This window comes from Vicugna pacos, chromosome X, assembly GCF_048564905.1.
Source record: "Vicugna pacos chromosome X, VicPac4, whole genome shotgun sequence".
Lineage (NCBI taxonomy): Eukaryota > Metazoa > Chordata > Mammalia > Artiodactyla > Camelidae > Vicugna > Vicugna pacos.
The window spans coordinates 110,373,069-110,397,251 of NC_133023.1; the positions used below are offsets into that span (position 1 = coordinate 110,373,069).

Consider the following 24,183-nt stretch of genomic DNA (forward strand, 5'->3'; position numbering starts at 1 on the left):
TGAAAGTACAGCTCAGCAAGCTCCTGCGATGGTGAGGGAAGGAAGGTGTTTTGAACATTTCTCTCCCTGCCGGGAAATCTTGTGTTGCCACCGATTTCCTTTTTGAGCATTTTTCTCCTCATCGGAGCCCAGCTTGATGGGCAACTACAAAACAAACCAACAAAACTCCTTCTATCTCGGGTCGTTTCTGCTGGCTGGCTTTTTAAATATACCTTTATACACAACTATTTTCTGAAGAACTGACATGTGATGCAAAGAAAGTTGGGGCTATTCCAGTGTGCCGCCAGTCACTGAGGGAGCCAAAGATGGTTCTCAAAGATCAGTAGACTTTTTCAAACTACCAAGAAAAGACCTTTATCTCAGATCCTGCCATAGCGAAGAACTCGATCTTCTTCCCAGGCCGCAATTTCTCCCTTGGGGTGGGGGGAGGGAGTGGCTCATTCTCACCTTCCAGATTTTCTTTCCCTCCAAATGAACTAAAGGAAAAAGTGTTTACAGCCGTAAATCCCCCAGCTTGAAGTCAGCTGATCTTGTTTAGGAAACACAAAGGTAACTCACTGCCATCGACTTCAGAGAACCACAGGCCGATACTGCTTTACAAATCTCTGAATGTTAAGCGTATGTCAAGGTGACCTTCCTTCCAGTCTCACCTACTGCACTTTTGTACACACCCAACGATTTAAAATTATCTGAAAATAACCAGTTAGGTGTCTCAGTGTGAGACTGACTTGTTTGATCCTGATCTAATGTTTTCCTTGCTGACAGCCTCCATGGCAGGGAACACGGGCTGGAGAAGGGGGTTGGTGGGAGTCAGGAAAGACTTTTCTCCTCTGACCATTGCCTGTTCCTAATGGAGCCACTAAAAGCTCACTGCTACTAGCTATTTTCTCTGCCTCTCAGCCTAGCTTACTTCTCAAGGGCCCACCCCCACCCCCACACACATCCTCTGCTCTTACCAGGGAACTTACCCTCATTTTCAAATACCTCCTCAGAGTGGGGACTCAATCAATAACCAGAGAAGTCTGTCCCTAGCTCATGACTCTTAATTGAGCACTAACTACAGTGTGTGACACACAGTAGGCACTCAGATGTCAATTGCTGTTTTTGTTATTATTACCATTTAACCACTCTGAGTCTCAATTTTCTCATCTATAAAATGGGTGTATATATAGTAGCAACCTCCTGGTCTTAGTATGTATAAAGTGCTTTTAAAAGTATCCAAAACATAGGAAGTTCTGCTTACATCTAATCTGTGACTATTATGACTACTACTAGAAAAATGCCTTTGAGAATACAGACTGTGAGGTGAAAAGAAAAACGTGTGTGTGTGTGTGTGTTTGGGGGTACTTTGTGGGAAAAGAGTTCCGTTTCAGTTATGCATTTGAAATGCCCACTGGGCAGTTGAACATTTAGGTCCAAACTTTATCAGGGAGGCAAAGAAGAGGATTTTCTCACTTTAATACAGTAAGTGCCTGCAAAGCCTTCTGGGATATGAAATGTTACACAGCATACAAAACTGTTCCTCTCCTTCAGAAGCTTACCATCGTAAGAAGGCTGAGTCAAGGGTTCTGCATGTAAATGTCACACGAGGCAGGCTCTAAGTAGTACCACAAGGAAGAAGCAAAGTGGTCTGGGCTCAAGAACAAGGGATTGCCAAATGTGAAAACGAATATATGTATGTATGTGTATGACTGAAACGTTATGCTGTACACCAGAGATTGACACATTGTAACTGACTATACTTCAATTTAAAAAAAAGAACAAGGGATTGCCTCTGGCTGGGGCAATCAGGGAAGGCTTCCAAAAGGAAGTGAGGTTCTCTGATTTAACAATTCTCTGCAGCCTTTCCTTATGACTCTAAGTGCCTGCTGGTTTGTCCCATCTCTGAAAGCCCTTAGTTCCTAGTTGTGGTGCCTCATAACAAAGTAGTGAGTTTTCATAATGCTAAATGGATCCAATTTGAATGACTAGATTTTAGTCATTCTTTTCATAAAATGGTGGTAACAGGAGATCGAAGGGATGTGGATTGTTTTTTTCCCATGTCCTTACTTGGCAAAATAATCTCCCAATTTGGAGGAGAGCGGCCTTCCCTGGTCTATTGAGCGCCAACCATCTGGGAACCTGACACTTGCACCATCTGGACCGCTTGTGCGGGTGTCTGAACACAAACATTATTGTCCTGTTACTTGTTTCACGTGAGTTTGGCTGGCCTCTCAATGAGATCCCGCAGGCAGAATCACCATCAGTCTCTCTTGTTGCGACCCTCTCCCCATGCACCACAGAGAATTAGGCACAGCACGTGTACAGAGATACTTGTGGAAATGCCTGAACTGAATCACGCAGACCTTGCATCCCCTTGGCAATGAGCAAGTCAATTTCTGTTCTGCCTTGGGTTCAGCATGTGAATCGGGCATGAAAGCCACGTGAGTATTTAGACAGCTGTAGGAACAAAAGTCGCACACAATAGACTGGTGAGGAGCTAGGGAGATAATTCTCCGCACTGAATGAGTGAAGTCAGAGCTCTGCAGAGGTGAAATCAAAGCGGTTTTGCTAGTTGTCTAGGGGAGGGATGAGCTCTTTCCAGTGGAACCTGACATCATTCCTCTCAAGAATTATTCTTTGGGTGGGGAAGGGAGGGGGCAAAGAGCTATTGCACCCCTCTATTTAAAATGCAGCTTTGTGTCAAAGAGAAAAAAGGCAGGCTTTTCCAAAAGTCCTAGGCAGTAAGGAAAAAACTGATTTTCAGCCCTTGCCTGGGAGCATTGGAGAAATGAAGCGTCACAGAGGAAAAAAAAAAAACTACAGTGACGGCCCTAGCAGGTATATGAAGAAGAGTTAGATAGATTGAAAAGGTGGGTCCTAATCATATCTGTCCTGGGGCTAAACCAGCAAGCTGAGATCTTCGGTGTCCCCCGCCATGTCCTGAGCTATGTATCACTCCTTCCCCCTTTCCTAGCTGCCACTCAGGAGCCCAGACCCAGGGAGAGCCCCATCATTTCTGGGCCTTGTTGGCAGGTAGGTCCCTTTTGCTCGATAACTGGCTAATTTGAGATACTTACTTTAAACTGTTAAGGGTAGTTTCTAGTTTAGTATATTATCGCTTCCTACAAACATGAATATACCTTCAAGGCCTTAACCCAAAGTGATAAATGATGTGGGCATTTCAATCACTATGGCAAGGCCAAAGGGGATGATACTGGGAAATTCAGCTTTCTGAAGGCCTCAGATCATACCATTCATGGATGGACAGAGTGCAGTGTTTAACAGTTTAGTCTATGGTCAGTTAAGCTAGGGCTCCAGTCCTGGCTCCACCACTTACCAAGAATGTGAGCTTGGGCTCAGTCTCATCATCTGTAAAATGGGTATAATACTAATATCTGCCTTTAGGGTTACTGTGAGCTGATCCATGTGAAAATCTGGGACAGTGTCTGGCACCCTATAGGAGTTCAATATATGGTAGTTAATCTGACTATGTTAAGAATAGTTCCTAGTTGCAACTCCTAAGAGACTTGCTTTAGCTACCAGACTTCACCCTCTACATACACTAAGTAAAGAAGACTTTGGAAAGATAGTGTTCCACCAAGGTTCTCAATCACTCATCCAACAAGCATTTATTCAGTGTTTACTTTGTGCCAGACATTTAGCAAAATATTGGGAAGATAAATGAGACTAAGACATGCTCCTAGTCCCTGGGCAACACCCAGTCTTCTGGCTTTTGAGAAACTCTTAAAAGGCCCAAATTTTGTTTCTTTGAAGCCCCCTAAGTAGGGAATTGGGGAAGGACTCTGTCGTTTGCACTAACTCACATACAACTACATCATTGCTTCCCATGAAAGTTAAAAATTCATGAGGGAAAGCATTTCTAGAATGGTGGAGTTAAAACTTCTGAAAATCCACTCCTTCAAAAAGCAACAAGACATTGGAAAATTTTTCAAAGTCAACTTTTTCACAGTTCTGGAATTTAACCAAAGACTTGCAACACGGGAGCATACATTCAAGAAAAACTGCTGAATCTTAGCAAGAACAGCAAGTTTTGTGGTATTTTAACTTGCCCTATTATATCTCCCTTTATCCAGCTCCTCAGTAACCTTGAAAACTAACAGTTTTGAAACCCCAGTAACTGTGAAAAGGAGCAGCTTGGCAGCCACTGGAGGGGAGAAAGGCTGAGTTTGGAGCTCCCCAAAAAAGACCCATCCCCAAAGAATTGTCATTGTATGGCCTGTCTGGCTACTCTTTAGAAAAGTTCCATTCACAGGGCTTGCCTTTGTGTGATCTGACTCAGGACCAACAGACCTTTCCCTAGGGGTATTTGTTGAAAAAATCAGCAGCAATTGCTTAACATCAAGGCTGCCTGAGGTAGTGGATAAGAGTTGAGGCAAACAACAAACTTGACAAAAAGCAATCTGATTACAGCAATTTTTTAAAAAAAGATTATATATACACCATGAATTCATAGCTGGAATGTAAGAGTGGTTCAACATAATAAAATCAATCAATGTAATACATTACAATAGAAGGAAGGGTTAAAAACACATGATCATCCTAATTGACACAGAAAAAGTATTTGACAAAATCCAACACCCTTTCATCATAAAAAACACTCAGAAAACTGGTAGTAGAACTTCTTCAACCTAATGAAATCCATCTATAAACAACCCATAGCTAATACCACACTTAATGGAAAATGACTGAAAACTTTCCCCCTAAAATCAAGAAAAAAGACAAGGATGTCCACCCTTACCACTTGTATTCATCATTGTACTGGAGATTCTAGCCATATCAATTAGGTAAGAAAAAGAAATAAAAAGCATCTAGTTTGTAGAGAGGAAGTAAAGCCATCTTTACTCACTAATGACATGTTCTTGTATATAGAAAATTATAAGGAATCAACAAAAAACTATTATGGCTAATAAATGAGTTGTGTTTCTATACACTAGGGATGAACAACCCCAAAATGAAATTAAGAAAATAATTCCATTCACAAAAGCATTAAAAAGAATAAAATATTAATGAATAAATTTAGCAAAAGAAGTATAAGACTCGAACACTGAAAAGTATAAAACACTGTTGAACGAAACTAAAGAAGACCTTAAGAATGGAAAAACATTGCAAGCTTATGAATTGGAAGACTTAATACTGTTAAGATGGCAAAACTCGCCAAATTGTTCTACAGGTTCAATGTAATCCCTATTAAAAACTCAGGTTCGGTTTTTTGCATAAATTGACAAGAAGATCATAAAACTGGTATGAAATGCAATGGAAGCAGAATAACTGAAACAATTTTGAAAAAGAACAATGAATTTAGAAGATTCATGCTTTTCAATTTCAAAACTTACTACAGAACTACTGGAATCAAGACAGTGTGGTACTGGCATAAGGATAGACATTGACAAATGGAATCAAATTTAGAATCCAAAAATAAACCCTTATATTTATGGTGAGTTGATTTTCAACAAGGATGCCAAAACTATTTAATAGGAAAATAGTAGCCTTTCCAAAAAATGGTGCTGGCACAAGTGAATATCTACATGCAAATAAATGAAGTTGGAACCCTTCCTCACACAATATGCAAAAATTAATTCAAAATGGCTCAAAGACCTAATTATAAGAGGTAAAGCTATCAAACTCAGAGACAAAAACATAAATCTTTGTGACCTTAGACTGAATGATGGTTTCTTAGATATGGCAGCAACAGCACAAGCAACAAAAGAAAATATAAAATGGACTTCATCAAAATTAAAAACTATGCTTTAGGCTCTTTACAGTTTGGCCTTTAGCACAATTGAGCATACAACACATACACACAGCTGTTTTTTCCTGCAATCCCTCTGAGGCATTCTTGAAATCAACTAGGGACTGATTAAATAACCTGACAAATTTGAATTTCAATATTCAAGCAGGAGTTAGGAGTGTGCTTTCAAAGGTCACAGATGTTTTTGGATTAGATAATACGCTGTGGCTTAAGACACGTTTGTTTTATAATATTCTAATTGCAGTTTGTTCTGCCAGAACGCACACCACCCTATACTACTCTTGTCAGATATAAAAATAGAAAATAAAAACCTGTCCAACTTTAAAATGAGCATCTTAAGCCAAAAGAAAAATCAGAGCAGAGACATTGAAAATAAAGGCTGGATGGTCATATCCACTGTTAAAAGAAGTTTCACATCTGCATTTTGCTCTAGGGAAGAGTAATTTCTTGGGTCAGAGTTATTGGGGATACACAAGGGGAAGTCCTAGGAGATCATAAAGACCATTGCAAAGTGGTCCAAATATCTCGTTCTGGCAGCAGCTACATCCGTTCATTTACATACTATCTGTTGCTGAGTTTGTGCTGAAACAGCTGAGTTGAGTCATTGCAACAGGGACGATACGGTCTACGAAGTCCCAAATATTTACTATCTAGCCCTTTACAGAAAAAGTTTGCTGGCCCCTGATGTGTAACATCAGTACTTCAGTCTGGATATCTCCATTTAGCTACCCCACAATCTAACTCAGCAGGTATAAAAGTGCCTGCATCTCCATAAACCTGTTCCAGCTTCAATCTTCCCACTCTCAGTTAATGGTACTACTGCTCACCAATCCACCCAAAAAAGAAGCCTCCCTCCCTTTTACTCTCTCACCTCTTCACTTCCCGTCCATCACCACATCCAGCCAATTCCACCTCCTCACCACATTTTGAATCTGAGCATATCTCTTTGCTTCCACTGCCATTACCTTAGTTAAGTCACAATCATTTTGTACAAGATTGACAACAACTTTCCAACTGGTCTTCCTGCCTCTAGTTTTGCCAACTCTCTGCCCCCAACCCATTTTCCACTCAATCAGAATGTCCAAATCTGATTCTGTCACATGCATAACGACATATGCAACTAAGATTTAATGAGCCCTTACTATGTGCTAGACAGAGTTCTAAGTGCTTCATATGGAGTAGCTGATCTTAATCCTCACATGAATCCTATATGGTAGATGCTGTTATTAAGTCCATTCTTTGGATGAAGACATTGAAGAACAGAGAAACCAATGCAATCTAGCTCAAGTGCCTATTGGCTTAGCTACTCTGCTGCTCTAAACACACACACACACTCAAACACACACTCACATACATAAACATATCATCGATGGCTTCCCATTGCTCTTAAAATGAGTCATACTATTTATAATGGCCAAAGACTATCATTTTGATCTGTAACCCTTGCTACCTCTCCAGCCTCATCTCTTGCCATTCTCAGCTTTGAAGTTCAAGCTGCAGCCACCTCGAACTGCTCTAGCTCCTCATACAAGCCATGCTCTTGTTCACATCTATATGCCTTTAGTCATGTCACCCACTCTGCTTTGGTTGTTTAGCCCCTTCCCTGCGCCTTCCCTACATCTAGCTGGCTTCTACACATTCTTTGATGCTCCACTCAGATACTGCCTCTTCCAGGAAGCCTTTGCTGAGCAGTCCAGATTTGCCCTACCTTTGTGCTCTCATTATGCCTTGTTTTCCTATCCATTTCCATGCCCTTACCATACTGTTTCATAACTGTCTTTTTCTAGATCTGTCTCCCTCACTAGACTGTGTGCTTCCAGGGCATTCCCCATGGCATCTAAATATTTTGCTTTACCCTTCTATTTTTCTTTACTGTTTTCTAAGACCTTTTCATCCCAGCTTTTGCCATGGGCTATAATGCCATGAAGAGTAGAAAGGGATTATATAGGATTTTGCCTTTTTGTGTGTGAATGTGTGAAAAGGAGATGTGAGGACATAAGGAGGATCATGAACATCTTTGGAGAAATGAGATCATATGATAAAAAGACTTTAGAGCTTTTTTTTTCCTGTCATTTCATAATAGTAAACTGTTTTGGAGTAGGCTAGACCCCAAAATGGATAATGGCTCAAACACAATAGAATTATCTCAGTCACATCACTGTCCAAGACAGGTATTCTTGGTCAGCAAGACAGTTGTTCTCCACATGGTCACTGAGAGACTTGGACAGACAGAAGCCCCTAGGCCATCCCAAGTTACCACATCCCAGTCAGGCAGAGGGAGGAAAGAACATGGAGGAGCACACACGGGGGATTTATGTAGGCCAGGCCTAGAGTTGCCACTCATCACTTCTCCTCACATTCAGTTATTGAGAACTTGGTCATGTGGCCACACCTCTCTGCAAGGGAGACTGGGAGATGTAGTTCAGCCATGTGCTCAAGGAAGTAAAGATTGGTTCTGGTGGGAAGCTAGTGACCTTCACATACACTGACAGTAAAATTGGGCTAGTTTACCTTGAGTGTTAGGTAAATGATGGAAGAATTTCATTTCGTTTGTCCTAGGAAGCTACATGGTACAGCTGTTTAACCTTTCCCATGGGAAGCTGGAGTAATCAAATAGAGGCAATATTTAAAATCATGGCTGACAGTCGAGCTCCCTGTTGAGTGGCTTACCAGGAAGTAGCAGCTGGAGGGTGACTTGCAGTGCTGGTGATCACTTAACTATCAATCGCTGACACTTTGTAGATCGCCTTTAAGTAGAATCCCAGCTGTGTTAGATACCATCTTATAATATTGGCCCCCAAATAGTCTTTCCTTCTTTGCATGCCTAGACTAGAGAGGGTGTTAAATAGGTGGCAAGGTAGCAACCTGATCCTTTGGTAGCCAACCAAGAGATGCTCAGAACCAGAAGGGAAAGAAGAAAACATCCAAAAAGGACTTCATTTCCATTCCAGACCACAGCCACAGGCATGAGCTTATTCGCTGCCAGTTTGTGTTTGCCCCAAGTATACACTGGTTGATGACCTCATGTAAGCTAGAGGAATGAGTAAAAGTGAATCAATTTGAAATGAAACGTCCCTACGATTCTCTGCTAAGAGGCATGTAAATTCCCAGGAGAACTTTGTAAAACAGCTGCCCAGGCTCTACTTCCCAGGGAGGCTCATTTAGTCAGTCTGTGGTGTCACCTGGGAATCAGGATTTTTTTTTAATGTTCCCTGGATGATGCAGAGGCAGGTTTGGGGAACCATCTGTCACATGATGGGAGGGGGGTGAGGGGGCATGCCAAAGCACAAGCCAGAGTGATTTTTGTTTAAGGTATGAAACAAGTAATCAACCCTAAGGAAGATCGAGTCACCTGGCTTGGCATGCAGAGCTGTCTCTGGGGTTAGACCCATTCATGGAAACCTGGCCTTCAGACCTCCTCTGGGGATTGGCCATACAGCTGGCTGTAAACTAGGAGCCCTATTATGAATGGAGACTTCCTCTTGGACTTCACAGACACCTGACTTGTTCTCTTCTTTTCCCAGTTTGTTGCCCAGCCCAATTGCCAACAGTTGCTGGCCACTCTGTGGTACGACGGCTTCCCTGGATGGCGGCGGAAACACTGGGTGGTTAAGCTTCTGACCTGCATGACCATTGGGTTCCTGTTTCCCATGCTGTCTATAGCTTATCTGATCTCACCCAGGAGCAACCTCGGGCTGTTCATCAAGAAACCCTTTATCAAGTTTATCTGCCACACAGCATCGTATCTGACCTTCCTCTTCATGCTCCTCCTGGCTTCTCAGCACATCGTCAGGACAGACCTCCATGTACAGGGGCCTCCCCCCACTGTCGTAGAGTGGATGATATTGCCTTGGGTTCTCGGTGAGTCAAAGGGACCACGAGCTATGGCCAGACTTCCTGCCAGTCCTGTCTAAAGAAACTGCTGGAATAGGCAATTGGACTGGACCTGAACTAGGGCATCTTCCCTCTGTGCATGGGGTAGTCCTTTGTTAGGAGTGTCATAAATATGGTTCCTTCCTCCCCAGGCACTGGTCACTCAGTATTGCAGGGTTCACAGCTAGATTGGCAGTGCACCCAGGGCTTGTTTCTACTAACCTAACATCGTCAAGGACAAGGAAGTTGTGTGTCAGTTGGTTTAGAGGGAAAGCTAAGTGTTGGTAAGGACAGGCCTCGGGTAAGCTGGGCAGGACAAGTGCTGATCAGTCCAATCAAGGTCTTTGTCCCCATCCCTGGGGTTGGGTGGAGAGGACTTGGATCTGCTGCTTTCTCACAGTTACTCCACACAATCCCAGTGCTTCTTCCGGGTCCACAGCCTATTTGAATACTGATTTCACAACCAGGAGGGGAACTGGGGAAATTCACACCATTCAGGGTAAAAACAGCCTTACCAGAAGTCTCCAAGATTAATGTGATGGCACTGGACCCTCCAATGCACTGCCATCCTCCAAGTCCTTGCTGCTCAAATTGTGGTCCCCAAACCAGCAACGTCAGTATCACCTGGAAACTTGTTATACATGCAGAATCTCCAGTCTCACCCTGGGTCAACGGAATCAGAATCTGCATTTTTACATGATCCCCAGGTGATTCACATGTATGTTAAAATCTGAGATGTACTAACTTAGACTGCAGCCATGCCATGTACTTCTTTCCACATTTCAAGGCTAAAGAAACATCTAGGTCATCAGTCAGAATTCCATGAAATCCACACACACAGTGGAAAAAGGAGAAAAGAGGATTCTAAATTATTCTGGGCCTCATTGCCTAGCTTCAGTTCTAACATCCAGTAATTTGGACCACAGCCAGCTTGCTCACCTCAAAACTCATTGAGAACTTTTCCCTCTAGCACATAGTAGAAACTAAGGACTTTGGGATAATATTGACTTAATTAACTTGTTTAAATTACCCTTACTCTAAAATGGAAAGAGGGTTGAATCAGGCTCCCTAAATTACAACAGTATTCCAGTAACTATAGTAACAGTGTTAAAAGTGAGCAGTATCCAGAAAAATATAACCTATAGGCATCTTTAGGTAAAGCCTATCAGGTTTGGTGAGTTCAAGACAAGGAGGTGAGATAGAAAGAAAGAAGTGATTACTGTCTCTAGGGGCTTCACCCCTCCGAGTCCAACTCATTTATTGATTTCATCTTTCTTCCTTGTGGGGGGGGTCTTACTATGATGACTATTCTGAGCCTGGGAAGAAATAAACCTTTTGTCTCCATTCTTCAGGTTTCATTTGGGGGGAGATTAAGGAAATGTGGGATGGTGGATTTACTGAATACATCCATGATTGGTGGAATCTGATGGATTTTGCAATGAACTCACTCTACCTGGCAACTATTTCCTTGAAGATTGTGGCCTATGTCAAGGTAACTTGGAATGTTCACCATTTTTATTAAATAATGATTTTGATTACATTAAGCTTTAGCACTGGGAGCATGAAGAGTTTAGGGGAAAAGTGCTAATGACCATCGAATCCATGTGGGAAAGAATAAACAGACGTTCTTTCAATGGTTTGTAAGCAGAGTCCACTTAACCAAAGAAAGTGAAGAATGGAAGGGAGAGGATATAGCTCTGTGGTAGAGTGCAGTGCTTAGCATGCATGAGGTCCTGGGTTCAATCCCCAGTATCTCTATTTAAATAAAAAGTGAAAAAAAATTTTAAAGTGGAAAATGGAGCAATTTGCAAATGAGTTTTTAGCTTTTAAAACTCTGAGAGTAAAAGGGTCTTCAAGCCACCCACACATCCAGTCAGTGTTTAAATCCTCCCTACAATATCCTTGCCAAGAAGATGGCCCACTGATGCTTGCATAGAGCAGAGACAGGAAATTCACTGAATTTCTAAAACTCTCCCAACTCATGTCACTTCATTAAAAAGTGCTACTTTGTATTTTTCTAATATTATTCTCCCTGTGACACATCCATTAGTAATTCTTCTTCCCTGTGGGGTCAAACAGAACAAGGCTGTTCCTTCTCCATAAAGTGCTTCTGATATGAAGTCATCTCTCACTAACCCACTGAGTTGTCTCTTTTCAAAACTGAATATTCACACTTCCCTCAAGTGTTCTTTATGTGACAGGTAACAGAACCCTGGAAACTTCACTGCAGAAGACATAGATCTTTAATTGTCTCTTCCTCCCTCATCACTTCCACAACCAGGATGGTCATCAAGCTGTTATGAATCCAGCTTTTTGACTATCACCCAACCTATGTCTCTCTACCAATCTAAATAGTACACACACACACACACACACACACCACCTTGATGCTTTTCCTACATAATGTATAGCCTGAATTATCCTGAAAAGTAACTTTATGTCCAATACTTCACACTGGGTAGTCACATAGTCATAAGCTCCTGGGTCAGGTTTGCTGCTCATCAGGTCATGGAATGGCTGTGCCCCTTTTACCCTGAATTGAACTCCTCCAGCATGAGGAAAGGCTGACAATTCAGTCTCCAAGACTGTCTAGTCAGTCATGCTTTTTGGCACTAAATCCCACATTAAGGAGTTTTAGAAATGGGAATATGGCTGTCCCCCAACTTGCCAACAATTTAGTTTCTTTTTATATCTCTGATATGCACATTGCATGAATTTTAAGACCTTGGCAGTTAGTTATATGGAGCACGAATACTGGATGCAGTCATGAAACATTTTTGAAAGAAGCCTGAGAGTATGCTTATACTTGTGGTGATCGTTTAACACATACTTACAACTTCCTTACAAGAAAAAGCTGGTAAGGAAAATGTTTGAAACTCTGGTTAATGTGCCTGGATGAAATCCATGTCATCCTGGCACTCTGCTGACTAATACTGTTTGCCTTTAAAAAAAAAAAGTTATTCATTTGGAAGTGATATTTATATACTGGAGTGATAATAAATTATCATTCTAGAAATTGGTGGGTTTTGCTTAAACAGGAAAGTTTAGAATAAATGACCAGATTAATCCTTGGGGATGTGAAAATGTGTCAACAGATGCCCAACATTAGTTAATCACATAACCTGCCCAACTTCACTGGCAAGGCTTCCAAGGACTAGACACTTCCCCCTACAGAATGTAAGGATAAATCAGCTCTAGTAAGCTGAGTAAATGCCCCTCAACTGACAAACACTTAACTCAAAAAAGACATTTGCCAAGAAGTCCTTCTCAAAAAAGGGGGGGGGGAATTTACAAAACTGCTGCACGCAGACTAGACTTGCAATGAGAAATTGTCACTAGGCAGTTTGGTTCACTTCTCCCCAGAGGCACGCCAGTCTGAAATGAACTCCTCCAAGTAGGCTCAGCCAACCTCTATGAGGTAAAGACACAGAGCTGGCCCCCAGGCCCCTTGAAAAATTTTGGATCACCATTGTACTTAGGCAAGACAGAGGCATGTGGCATAAGCTGGCCTTAAGAAGATCTTTTATTAGTGAAAAACTAGTCAACAGTGTATATTCTCCACTTTACGTGACCTATAGCAACAGGAAGGAAAAGGCACACATCAAAAGGAACAAACGCTCATAAGATTGGCCCTCAGTACCCCCAGGATAACCCCACAAATGGAGAATAATTGTCCTTTTGTCTTCTAGGATAGCGCCACCTAGATTTACCCCACCACCACCTTACTCCATATGTACAGATTAAATCTGAAGTTTGATCCCCACTAAGCTGCGGTCCTTTCTTCAGCCAGTACTAGGATGAAGACACAACCCACCCCAACGTTATTACTATTGAGTCCCCACCTTTGGCCAACCCTCTTCAGATGTTGCTTTCGAGTTGCCAGAATGCAATTCACTCCTCTTTGAAAGGCATGAAGGCCAATTTTCAAGCTGCATTCCAGCTCAAAAAATATAAGAAAAATCACCTGCCTCCCAATATCACTAACTCAAGAATCAGGAGACCTAAATTTAATCCCTATTCTGACATTTATGAGCTAGATTACCATAAGCCATCCTTCTACTTCTCTGAGCCTTAGACACTGCCTCTGAAAAATAAGAGTGGCCTAGATCAATGGATTTCAAGCATTTCATTTTTTTCCATGGAACCACATCTTGAAGTTAAAACTTAGGCAGAATGCACTATATTAAGGAGCTAAAAGAACTGAATTTAGATTGAGGAATGAATCTTCCTGGCCTCCTCCTTGGTTTCCACAGTGGCCACCAGATACTTCAACTAAATCCTCAGACTTCAAAGAACACAATTTGAAAACCACTTGTGTTCTATCATGGGTCAGCAAATTATGGTCTGCAGGCCAAATTTGGGCCATTGCCACATCCATTTATATACGTATTGCCTGTTAGTTCTATAAGGAAAGATTTGAGTAGTTGCAACAGGGACCATGTAGCCCACAAAGCAAAAAATATGTACTCTCTGGCCCTTGACATAAAAAGTTTGCTGACCTCTATGCTAAATAAACTCCAAGTTTATTCCCCGCTATCCTATTCTATATTACCTTTCTCTAAAAATATATATGTAAAGCATAGATTTGCCACAAGAATCATCTTTCACACTTTTGATTGTTCTGTAAATCCAGACTTACCATTCCATGGGCAGCAGACTTCCCTGTGGTTACAGTTGTGGCTGTGGAGAGAAACCCCTAGATTAAGAGCTATGCATGCTTCAACTAATAATGCCTAGTTTTAAAACATAGGTCTGTTTTGTTATCAGCAAAGAGTCTTCATCTCACACAGACCTCAAAACCTGTAAAGGCCTCTCCAACATAAGTGCTGTTGTAACAACTATCATAGAAGTAACATTTAATAGAAATATTGCTAAGCTGAATGTTTAGAGATCTGAGTTTTAGTCCAAGCTCTGCCACCAACGTGCTGTTTGATCTTAAGCAACTCACTCTGCCTCTCTGGATGTCAGTCCCTTCACTTGTTAAAACAGGCATAGCAATAGCCACCCCTCACAACGATGTAGCACATGTTTTCTTTGGAAAGAAAAATGGAGAGATACAAGATTTGGCCAAGAGTATGTAAAACCAATTGGCCACCTCGAGTCTATCTGAAACAGAAGCACAAATGTGGCAAGTTTTCTCCAAACTCCTCTGACAGTGAAGAATATTGGATATACACAAACAATTTTAACACTACCAGTTTCCTCAGTTGTTGGAACCGAAGCACATTTTAGAAATGCTAACAGTATAATCTGGCCCCTGGTGCAACATTTTCTCAGGAAAGTTGTTTACATTTAGTCCTGAGAAATTGTGATATTTAGATGAGAGCTCAAGGCAATATGCTTCAGACTGAATTCCAGGCAAAATCTACTTCTTTCTTGGGGAAGGTAAAAAGCAATTTCTTGTATTTCTATAACATCTCCCCTTATGGAGTACACAGACTTTCACATATGGGCACATAATCACAAACATGTGCAGGGGTAGGAGTAGATATTATCCTCATTCCATGGTAAAATTGAGAGAGAGAGAGGCAGTTTTCAGGGACAAAACCCAAATTGGAGCTCAGGTTTCCCAACGAAGCCCTCTTTCCACAAGGAGACCTCCAGTGTTCCAGGAGATGAAAGTTTAGGACAGACTGAGAAATAGGCAGCCAACCCCAGAAATACTGGCTCTTTCACTTTGACCCTCTGGTTCTTCATCTGCACTAGAGGGACATTCAGACTTACAGGGCTGTCAAAGGAATAATAAAATACATCCAGATACCACCATGTGGACAGCCCTAACTTCACTACCTGGAAGGCTGACATGCCATTTGTAATAGTATGGGAGAAAACAGTGTCAGCGAAAAACGCTGAGTAATGACCCTCTAAGGGTGCTCAATCAGCCCCAAACTGCAGTCAGCAGGGAAGTCAAGGTGAACACAGTACACTGAAGAGGCTGAACCTATCCCTTGACCTTCAGTAACTACAAGTTGTTGTCTATGGTGCTCAGAATGAAATGAGGGATTGGGGTGGGGGTAAATCGGATTTGAAATCTCATTAGGGAAAAGAGTAATTTGGCCTCACTACCTTGGGCACACCAGCGGCTCTGTTTCAGTGATACTCCCCAACAATCTGGTAAACTCACAGCTAGAAAATGTCTGTTGATAAACCACAGGTGGTTGCTCCAGATGATTGCTCCGAAATTCATTTTTCTACATATACATGCTGAATATATATTTGGGTGGGAGTGGGAAGAAGAGATTTATTAGCATTATGTATTGATAGGGTGAGAAAAAAAGACATAGTGCCAATCACGGGGACAGGGTCCTCTTGTATAAATGAGTGCTTGATGCCTGTTCTAGTGGCTTTATTTGGGTGCAAAAGGGAGGAAAGAGGGGAAAGTTTTCTAAATGCTCACTGTACCTCTCATCTTGTGCACTCGTTGTTTCTTTCAGTATAATGGTTCTCGTCCAAGGGAAGAATGGGAAATGTGGCACCCGACTCTCATCGCAGAAGCTCTCTTCGCGATATCCAACATTTTAAGTTCGTTGCGTCTCATATCCCTGTTCACAGCCAACTCCCACTTAGGGCCTCTGCAGATCTCTTTGGGGCGCATGTTGCTTGATATCCTCAAATTCCTCTTTATCTACTGCCTGGTACTGCTGGCTTTTGCCAATGGATTGAACCAGCTTTACTTTTATTACGAGACCAGAGCAATCGATGAGCCAAACAACTGCAAAGGGATCCGATGTGAGAAACAGAACAATGCCTTCTCCACGTAAGACTCCCCCCTCTCCTCTTCTGCCTTTTGCACGCTTTCTCCTTCTTTGTCCTATTTTCAGCCCACAGCTTTGTCACTGCCCCTTGACAATGCATGCAGAGCTCACTTATAGATCAACCCTTGCTACATGTGACTAGGAGAGGAAGTAGAGATAGGTGAGGGAGGAAAGAGACAAATACAAATGGCCTCCCGGGAACTTATCTAAAGAGTTAGTTCTAAACGATTTTGATAACATCTCACATTTTTAATGGAATTAATGGGAAGGGGGCAAATAATTCCTCATTTGAAAAAGTTTACCCTGAAAAGAGGGGCTGTCTGTCTCCCGCTATGAATGCCAAGTAGAGCACCACAGATGAAGCAGCTGATGCTTGTATACAAGCCATGTAGGACTGGCTCTGTGATGACTAGGAAGTTCACTCACTGAATATGCCTATTACCCACATCATGGTAAATGTTGTGGTTAAAGGGCCCCTTTCACATGGGTACTCCATATAACCTCACTGCTATAAAATCTAGGGACAGTTCCAGAAGCCTCAGCCAATTGACTGTCTCAGCTTTCCCTTTGGGATCTCACAGATGCTAATAAAAAACATTAGGTTAATTAACAAGGGAATGGGGAGAGGCAGAAAGGTAGAAAATTTTAAACAGCTATTAAGAAATAAAATGAATAAAGCAAATATTGATAGGAGTGAAACAAAGAGGAAACTGAAAGGAAAGAGCCACGGGACTCTTTCCAGCAGGGTGGAATGCTTTAGATGGTTATTAAGAAACAGGATGAATAAAATGGACATTGATGGGGTTAAAACGAAGGTTTTAATATAGCACTACCAAAGGTTGGGTGGGATAAAGGGATTCTGTGCTGATCCCCCAATGTTAAAGGGCTGCAAACAAGTTCATTCCATTTATCCCAGTTTGGAGGAATTTAGAAAGCAGGAAGGCAGAGATTATAACCAGAAACCTGTCCAGCAATCGATTGTAGCAATGGCTAGGCAAATTCATCAAGTTAAAGAGTAACAAAATGGCCAGGGTCCCTTGGCTCCACCCCTGGCTGGGGACCCGAAGTTTTTTGCACAGAAGTAGTTAAAATGATGAGAAGGTGGAAAAGAGAAGTTTCTTGTGTATCAAGGAACTGTGGTACCAGAACCCATGGGTAAAGCCCTGACTCAGGCTGCAATGAGATTGAGAGAAAAAATATCAGCGTTGATAAGACTGAAAGTTGGAATGCTGGAGCAGGCTTTATGTAAAAACGTTGTGTCTTTTTTACCTGGCTGTTTAATGGAAATGGATACACGGCCTGTCTGGGGAATCCTTCTCCTACCTAGTGTTATAAAATCAAAACCTGTTGATAAAGTCCTAGTAGAGACTACAGGCAAGAACATTAAGAGTTGATGGAATCAAGGTCAAAGTCGGCAGGAGAGCTGGTATGTTTGAACGGGCTTTATCTGAAGTGGTTATGCCTCCTTGACCGGATTGCGTTGTGGGATTAGGCCTTGGGTACGTGTCCCCGACCTAGCATGTAAAACAGAAGGCATGTAAGTCTGCCCTTCAAGCAGTGTTCACTGGACGTGCTAAATGGGAACAGTAAGACTGCCTGAGCGCACACAGTGAGGAACAGAAGCAGGAGTGCAGATAGGGGCAAATTCTCCGTACCATAGCCTCATGTGAAGTGTAGCCTGGGGCTGATAGCAAAAGCTTGTGAGGGCCTCCCAGGGATGACTGCGCCCCCTTTCACAGGAGAAAGCTAGAGAGGGGACAGGCTAAAAGTTAGATTAGAGTCAGCTCAACTTCTGGGATTCATTTAAAGTGTCAGTTGGGCCAAAAGGCACCAAACAGTGACTGGAAATGCCTCCCATCCCCGCTTGGGACACAGGAGACAGCTCATGACTCTGTCCATGAGTCCACTGCCTCTGGACACATGGAACTCCTGTGCCTTTTCTTTATAAACTCAACAACCACTTCTTTAGGGCCTTCAAGCCTCTAGAATGATCTTTCTTTTCCGGCAAATCACTGTTAGGGGCAGCAGGCAAGAGAAAGAAAATAAGCACGTGTCAGCAAGTACGTTAGGTCCCAGGAGCATTCCTGAGCTTGCTTTGGACTCAGTGTCCTCTACCTTGTCCATCTCCAGCCTCTGCTCCAGAGAGTGCCAGTCATATGGAAATCACAGCAATGGCCCCAAGGTCGTGTGAGATTCTCAGTCATTACCTTAAGATACATTTTTCCCCTTTAACTCTATGAACTAAGGCAGTTCAATGGACCCAGACATTCTAGAACTGTGTTAAATAACAAAGGTCAGGAAAAAGGGGGCTCTGCTTGACCCCAATAGAGAGGGGGAAAAACAATGCTATGTAGCCTACCCTCATTATGTGCCTGTAACAGCATTTCCTAAAATAGATTACAAATAACCACAGTTCACAGGGATGTTAATAGACATGAAAATAAAATCTATGAAGAATGAGTTTTGGAACTTCTAAAACAAATTTAAGAAGGTTTCTTCACTGCAGGACTTGTCAGACATTTTCTATCGTGACTCTACAACACAGGGAGAGGTTTTCCCAAGTGTATTGGCCAGGATGATGTTCTGGTGAACCAAGTTTGAAAACTGTTGGCTTGCTCCGTCATCCATGTTGCAGCCCCCATCCCCTCCACGAGGTTACACTCTGAGCCTCTCCTCCGAGAACCTGGGGCAAAATCTTGGATGGGGGAAACCAGACTCATGTGAAAAGAGAGGCCAAAATGGGTTGACAAAGAGATGGTATTCTTTTGGTTAAGCCAACTAGAAATGTACAAGGAACTGTGTCCTCTCCTGCGTTACGCTAGAGACAGAACTCACATCAACCTATTTTCAATATAAAGAACAATTTTGTAGTGGCTTGAGAGCTAGGAGACTGTGTTTGTTCCCTTCAAAGCATTTGACAGAACTGAACACCTGAATGCAAGGTGCCTTCCAGGAAGCCAGGTCCCTGCCAATTAGCCTTTCATGTGAACTCTGCTGAGGAAGTTTCTGAAATGCCTCCTTGTAAGTTTGTAGTGATTATTCACAGCCCTTTTGCCAACTGACATTTTGCTCCCATCACTTGCCCAGCAGGGACAATTGACAAGAATGGGCACCTGTCATACACGAAATGATATCTTGGGGTGTCAGGTATGAAGAAGCATCATCATGCTGTGGCCAAATCAGCAATAATGTTACCTCAGCTTCCCTTCTAGCTGTTGGTTTTTTTCCCTCCATAGAGGTCTGACTCAGATTTACATTTTCTTTTAAATGCCTCAACCCAGGCATTTAAATATATGCTAAAATACATGCTACTTAGAATATCAGAAAGACTCAGCTTTTAGAGAAGGGGAAGCAGGAGCTAGTTAACAGACCTGACGTAAACCATAGCATATGTTCATTGTCACCCTTTTCCTTCTGATTCTCCAGAGAGGTCATTGCTACTATTCAGCTTAAAAAAGAAAAAAAAATTTTTCTGGGCACATAATTCAAGGGGACCTCGTTGTCTTTGCTGACAACTACATGACAGTACTATTGGGGATTCCATACTGGGAGTACCTGCCCTTCATCAGACGCTGTCGAGAGCAGCAGTTGGGAAGGCAACCTTCTGCAGGCATGGGACTTGTAAGACAGAAAGGGTGCAAGTGGCAAGAAGCTACCTTGCTGGTCCTACTTCACCTGCTGAGGTCCCGACCCTCAACTCCAGATGCCTCCTGAACACACCCGGCTGTGCCACGGGCCTCTCAAACACAATGTCCACAACTAAATTCCTTATCTCTAGATCCCTGCCCCAAATCAGTTCCCATTTTAATTCTTCATCTCATTAAATGACACCAGGCAGATTCTCTGGAGTCACCTAGGACTCTTCCCTCCTTCCTCAGGCAACACATCCTTTCTCTCACTCAGCCCTGTAAGTTCTACTTCCTAAATATCTCTTAAATCCACCCTCTATACACACTCACTACTGTTTTGGTTCAGGTCTAAATTCTCTCTCCAAAAGCTGCTGCACACTTAACTGGTCTGCCCGGCTTCCAGTTCTGTTTCCCCCCACAATTTCCCACATGCCATACAGAGGTGTCCACATACCAGTCTTATCCTGTCGCCCTCTGGCCTCATGCCTGCCTAGTATCTGTATCCTCTCCAGGGTAAAATTCATCTCTTTCCTCTAGCACATGGGGCCTTGGGAATCTGGACCCTTCCTCTCCATCCTCTCACTCCTCCCCTCCGTAGTCAATGTCTTGCTCTTCCCAACTACGTGAGGGCATCTCGGCCCTACAGGCCTTTGTACATCACATGCCATTCCCTTTGCCTGGAATGCTCAACCGCCCCTTGTGGCCTGGACAACTCTCACCTGTCCTTCTCACCTGCTTTTTTAATTTAGCCTTTTCTTTACCCACTCCAACCCCACTCTCTGTTCCAGGCTTTTTCTGTGTTTCCCATAGCATCCTTCTCCATTACAACAGATAACCTGTAATAATAATAGTGATAATAATGTAATAGATAATATATTTTAGTCATTTGTTGTCTCTCTCACCCACTAGACTGAGACTCCTCAACCTGAGTAAGCCTTGCTCCTACCGTAGAGGGGCCTTAGACACCTTTATGCGTTCAACATGCCCTTTGAACAACTGAGTGAGTTAAAGGATGAAGCCTGGGAGCAATTCTGTCTTTAATTCTAGAAGATTCACTTTTGCTTTTGCTTTTGCTTTCCTCGCATGGTTGAATTATCTGACCAGCTCTGTCACTCTGCTGATCCACTTTGAACTTGCTGTCAGCAAAGACCCTTGGCCTTTCTCCTACCTCCCTCCTCCTGTACTTGGGCACTTGCCAGAGAGCAAAGCTCTGCATTGATCCCTATTACACTTCATCTGTTTAGTTCCAGTCCCTTGCTCCAGGCTGTTGACATCTTTCTGAATCTTGATTCTGTCATCCAATCTATTAGCTGTCCCTCCCTGTCTTGTGTGATCTGAAGATCTAAGAAGCTTGCCACCTACTCTCATCCAAAGCATTGATGAAACTCTCATTCAGGCTTAGTATTCCCTGGATGGACTTTTGGGCGCCTATTAAAATGATATTTATGAAGACTCTATACATACACAAAATGTGTGATTTTTAAAAACACAAAAATTATATATACTATGATTGCAACTGTGTACAACTAGATACGAGAATGAATGACAATCTATAAAGACAAAAAAAATGTAAAACAACACAAGGCTATATGTAGGTGGAAGGTTAATAATTCTCATAAAAATAACATATTTGCTGAGTGCTGAGTCCAGATACTATTACAAAATGAGCTTTACATGAATTAACTCATTTAATCCTCACAATCATGCTATGAGGTAAGCACTATTATTATTATTATCCATTTTACAGATGGAGAAATTAGGGTACAAAGCAGTTAAGCAGGCTGCTCCCAGTCACATAGACAGTAGTGGCAGAGTCAGGATTTCAATCCAGGCATACAAGTTCCAGCCTGTGGTTTTATCCAGGAGTACAGGTGTAAGGCAGATTGTATAAAGTTATGTAAAATGAGTTGTGTAAAGTTGCAACAATCATAAATACATGTAGAGCTAAATAGAATAAAGCCATGACCTAGCAGGTCACTTGGGATCTCCTTGTAGACCATCATCATTCATTTGTGCCTATTCTTACTTAATCAGTGGCGATTTCTCTACCCAACATTCAGCCCATATTTTCCCATCTTATTTATGTGGATACAAACTCAGTCCCCATCAAAGGCTCTTCTTTTTGTTCTGACCAGTTTTTAATATCCTCATTGAGTATCTTCAGCTTTTTCCCCCAGTTTCAGTTCATAGCCTTCCTCCTTATTTACGTGCTTCTGTAATCTTCTATAGATTTAGTCAATATTTATTTGGCAAGTCCTATGTGCCAGGCAATGAGGATACTGAGTAATGGCATCCTTATACTCAAGAAGCTCATAGTCTAAGGGAGAACACACATAAACAATTAGAGTAGCTGCCATTTTTAATGCTTACTGTATGCCAATTACTGTGCGAGGGTGTTGCACACAATGCTTTATGTGATAGAAAAAGGTGGTAAGCGTTGGGACTCCAGAGTCAGAAGAGCTGGGTGCAAATCCTACCTCTGCCACTTTCTGCCTGTGTGACCACTCTGTGCCTCCGTTTCTCATTTGAAAAAAAAAATAGAAGAATAATAGTAGCTACTTTATAGGGTTATTTTGAGAATCAAATATTACAATGCATGCAAAGCATGTAGCACAGTGCCTGGCACACACTGAGAGCACAATGAATGTTGGCTATTAGTATTTATCCTACCAATGACCATTTTAGAGATGAGGAAACTTGAAGTTTAAAGAGGCTATGCAACTTTCCCAAAGTCATATCGTTAATAAGTAAAGTTTGCTCTCAGCCACTCCCCTCTACTGCTCCTACAGGGTGATATGTGAGGCTGGGGTGCTATGGGAAGACAAAAGAGGAGCATCTAATCCCACCTTGCAGGAAAGGAGTCAGGGGAGGCTTCTAAAGGTAGGGTTTCAGCTGAGCCTGGCAGGTCAAATAAAAGTTGGGCAGAGAAGACAGGATGGAAATGGAGGCTGGAGGTTGGCAGTGGGCTGGAAGCATTCCAACCAGACTTCGAAGCTTGTCAAAGGCATGGTGAAATGAGAAATCGCAGGTTCAGGGAACTGCAAAAGGGGTAGAGATGACCAAAGAGATGGCCATGCCTTTGCTCCATTTGGGTTATCAGCACAGCTTGAACAATACAGGCTGCCATTACTGCTGTCTCCCAAGGAGCCTTTCTCTTCCAGTACATCTTCCAGTTCTTCACTGGTAGGAATGAAGTCCAGAGGGATAAATCTTCTTCATATTTCTTTTACCTTTTGAAAGATTAACTTGTCATCTCACAGATGAGACTTTCAGCAAGTGTCAAGAAACTATAATTCCTGTCTCTATTCTACTGAGCCCCTCTCGGCTTTGTGATCTATCTATGGATGGCTCCCAACACGCATAAATTCCCCCTTACCCAGCTGGTGTGGATTTGTCTTACCAACAATTAATATCAAGTCCTTTTGAATTTTTTATCTTCTTGTGCCTCTTCTTGAATGAGCAAGTTCCGTATGTTTGTTTACTCTCCATTAAATAAAAATGGACTGATTATTTTCTCCAAAGTCATCTCCTTTAAAGTCAAAATAATATTCCTTTGGCATTAGGATTCTGGGGTTTGGTTGACAAGTCTTTCCATTCCTGTGATGATTGTATTATGGACCTGACCACCAAGTAATTGTCCCCCTAGGTAATGGCCCTTTCCCTGTGAATTCAACTGAATCTAGAAGCCACAGAGCTTCTATAGATGTCTCACCAGAATGTCCTTATCTACCCCAAATGTCAGTGATTCATTTTATCTGGACATGCCTTTCAACAAGCCAGATTCTCTTAATGGTCAGACCACGTGATGACATTTTGTGTTCCACGCTTAGGGCATTCTCACCATAAACCACCAAAACTGCGGAACAATCTTTCCCCCCTTTTTTTTATCTCTTGTACAGTTATACCTTTAGGATCTCCCTGACTAGAATATCACCACAGATGAGGGTAGATTTTAAGTGCCTGCACTTTCCCTTTTAGGGAAATTTTGTATCAGTCATTGAAACAACTAGTAGTAAACTCTACACTCAAGCAGTAACCATTGCCATTTTAATTGTTATGGGGCTGGGGGTGAAAGACTGTAACATCATCCGTTCTGGAGAATTAACCAATGAAGTAAGACCCTGCTAACATATTGATGACACACTTGCCCTGGCTTGTGACCTTGTCATCTGTT

At 42.3% G+C, this 24,183-nt stretch overlaps 1 protein-coding gene across 1 annotated transcript in view; it reads left to right on the top strand.

The window, feature by feature from the left end:
- The window catches only part of TRPC5 (transient receptor potential cation channel subfamily C member 5), a 119,883-nt gene that overhangs the window by 68,774 nt on the left and 26,926 nt on the right, over positions 1–24,183 (top strand). Inside the window, exons 3-5 of the mRNA XM_031675283.2 lie at positions 9,277–9,613; positions 10,978–11,117; positions 16,060–16,382. Of these exons, the coding sequence (XP_031531143.2) occupies positions 9,277–9,613; positions 10,978–11,117; positions 16,060–16,382 (800 nt within the window). The remainder of the gene's footprint in view (positions 1–9,276; positions 9,614–10,977; positions 11,118–16,059; positions 16,383–24,183) is intronic.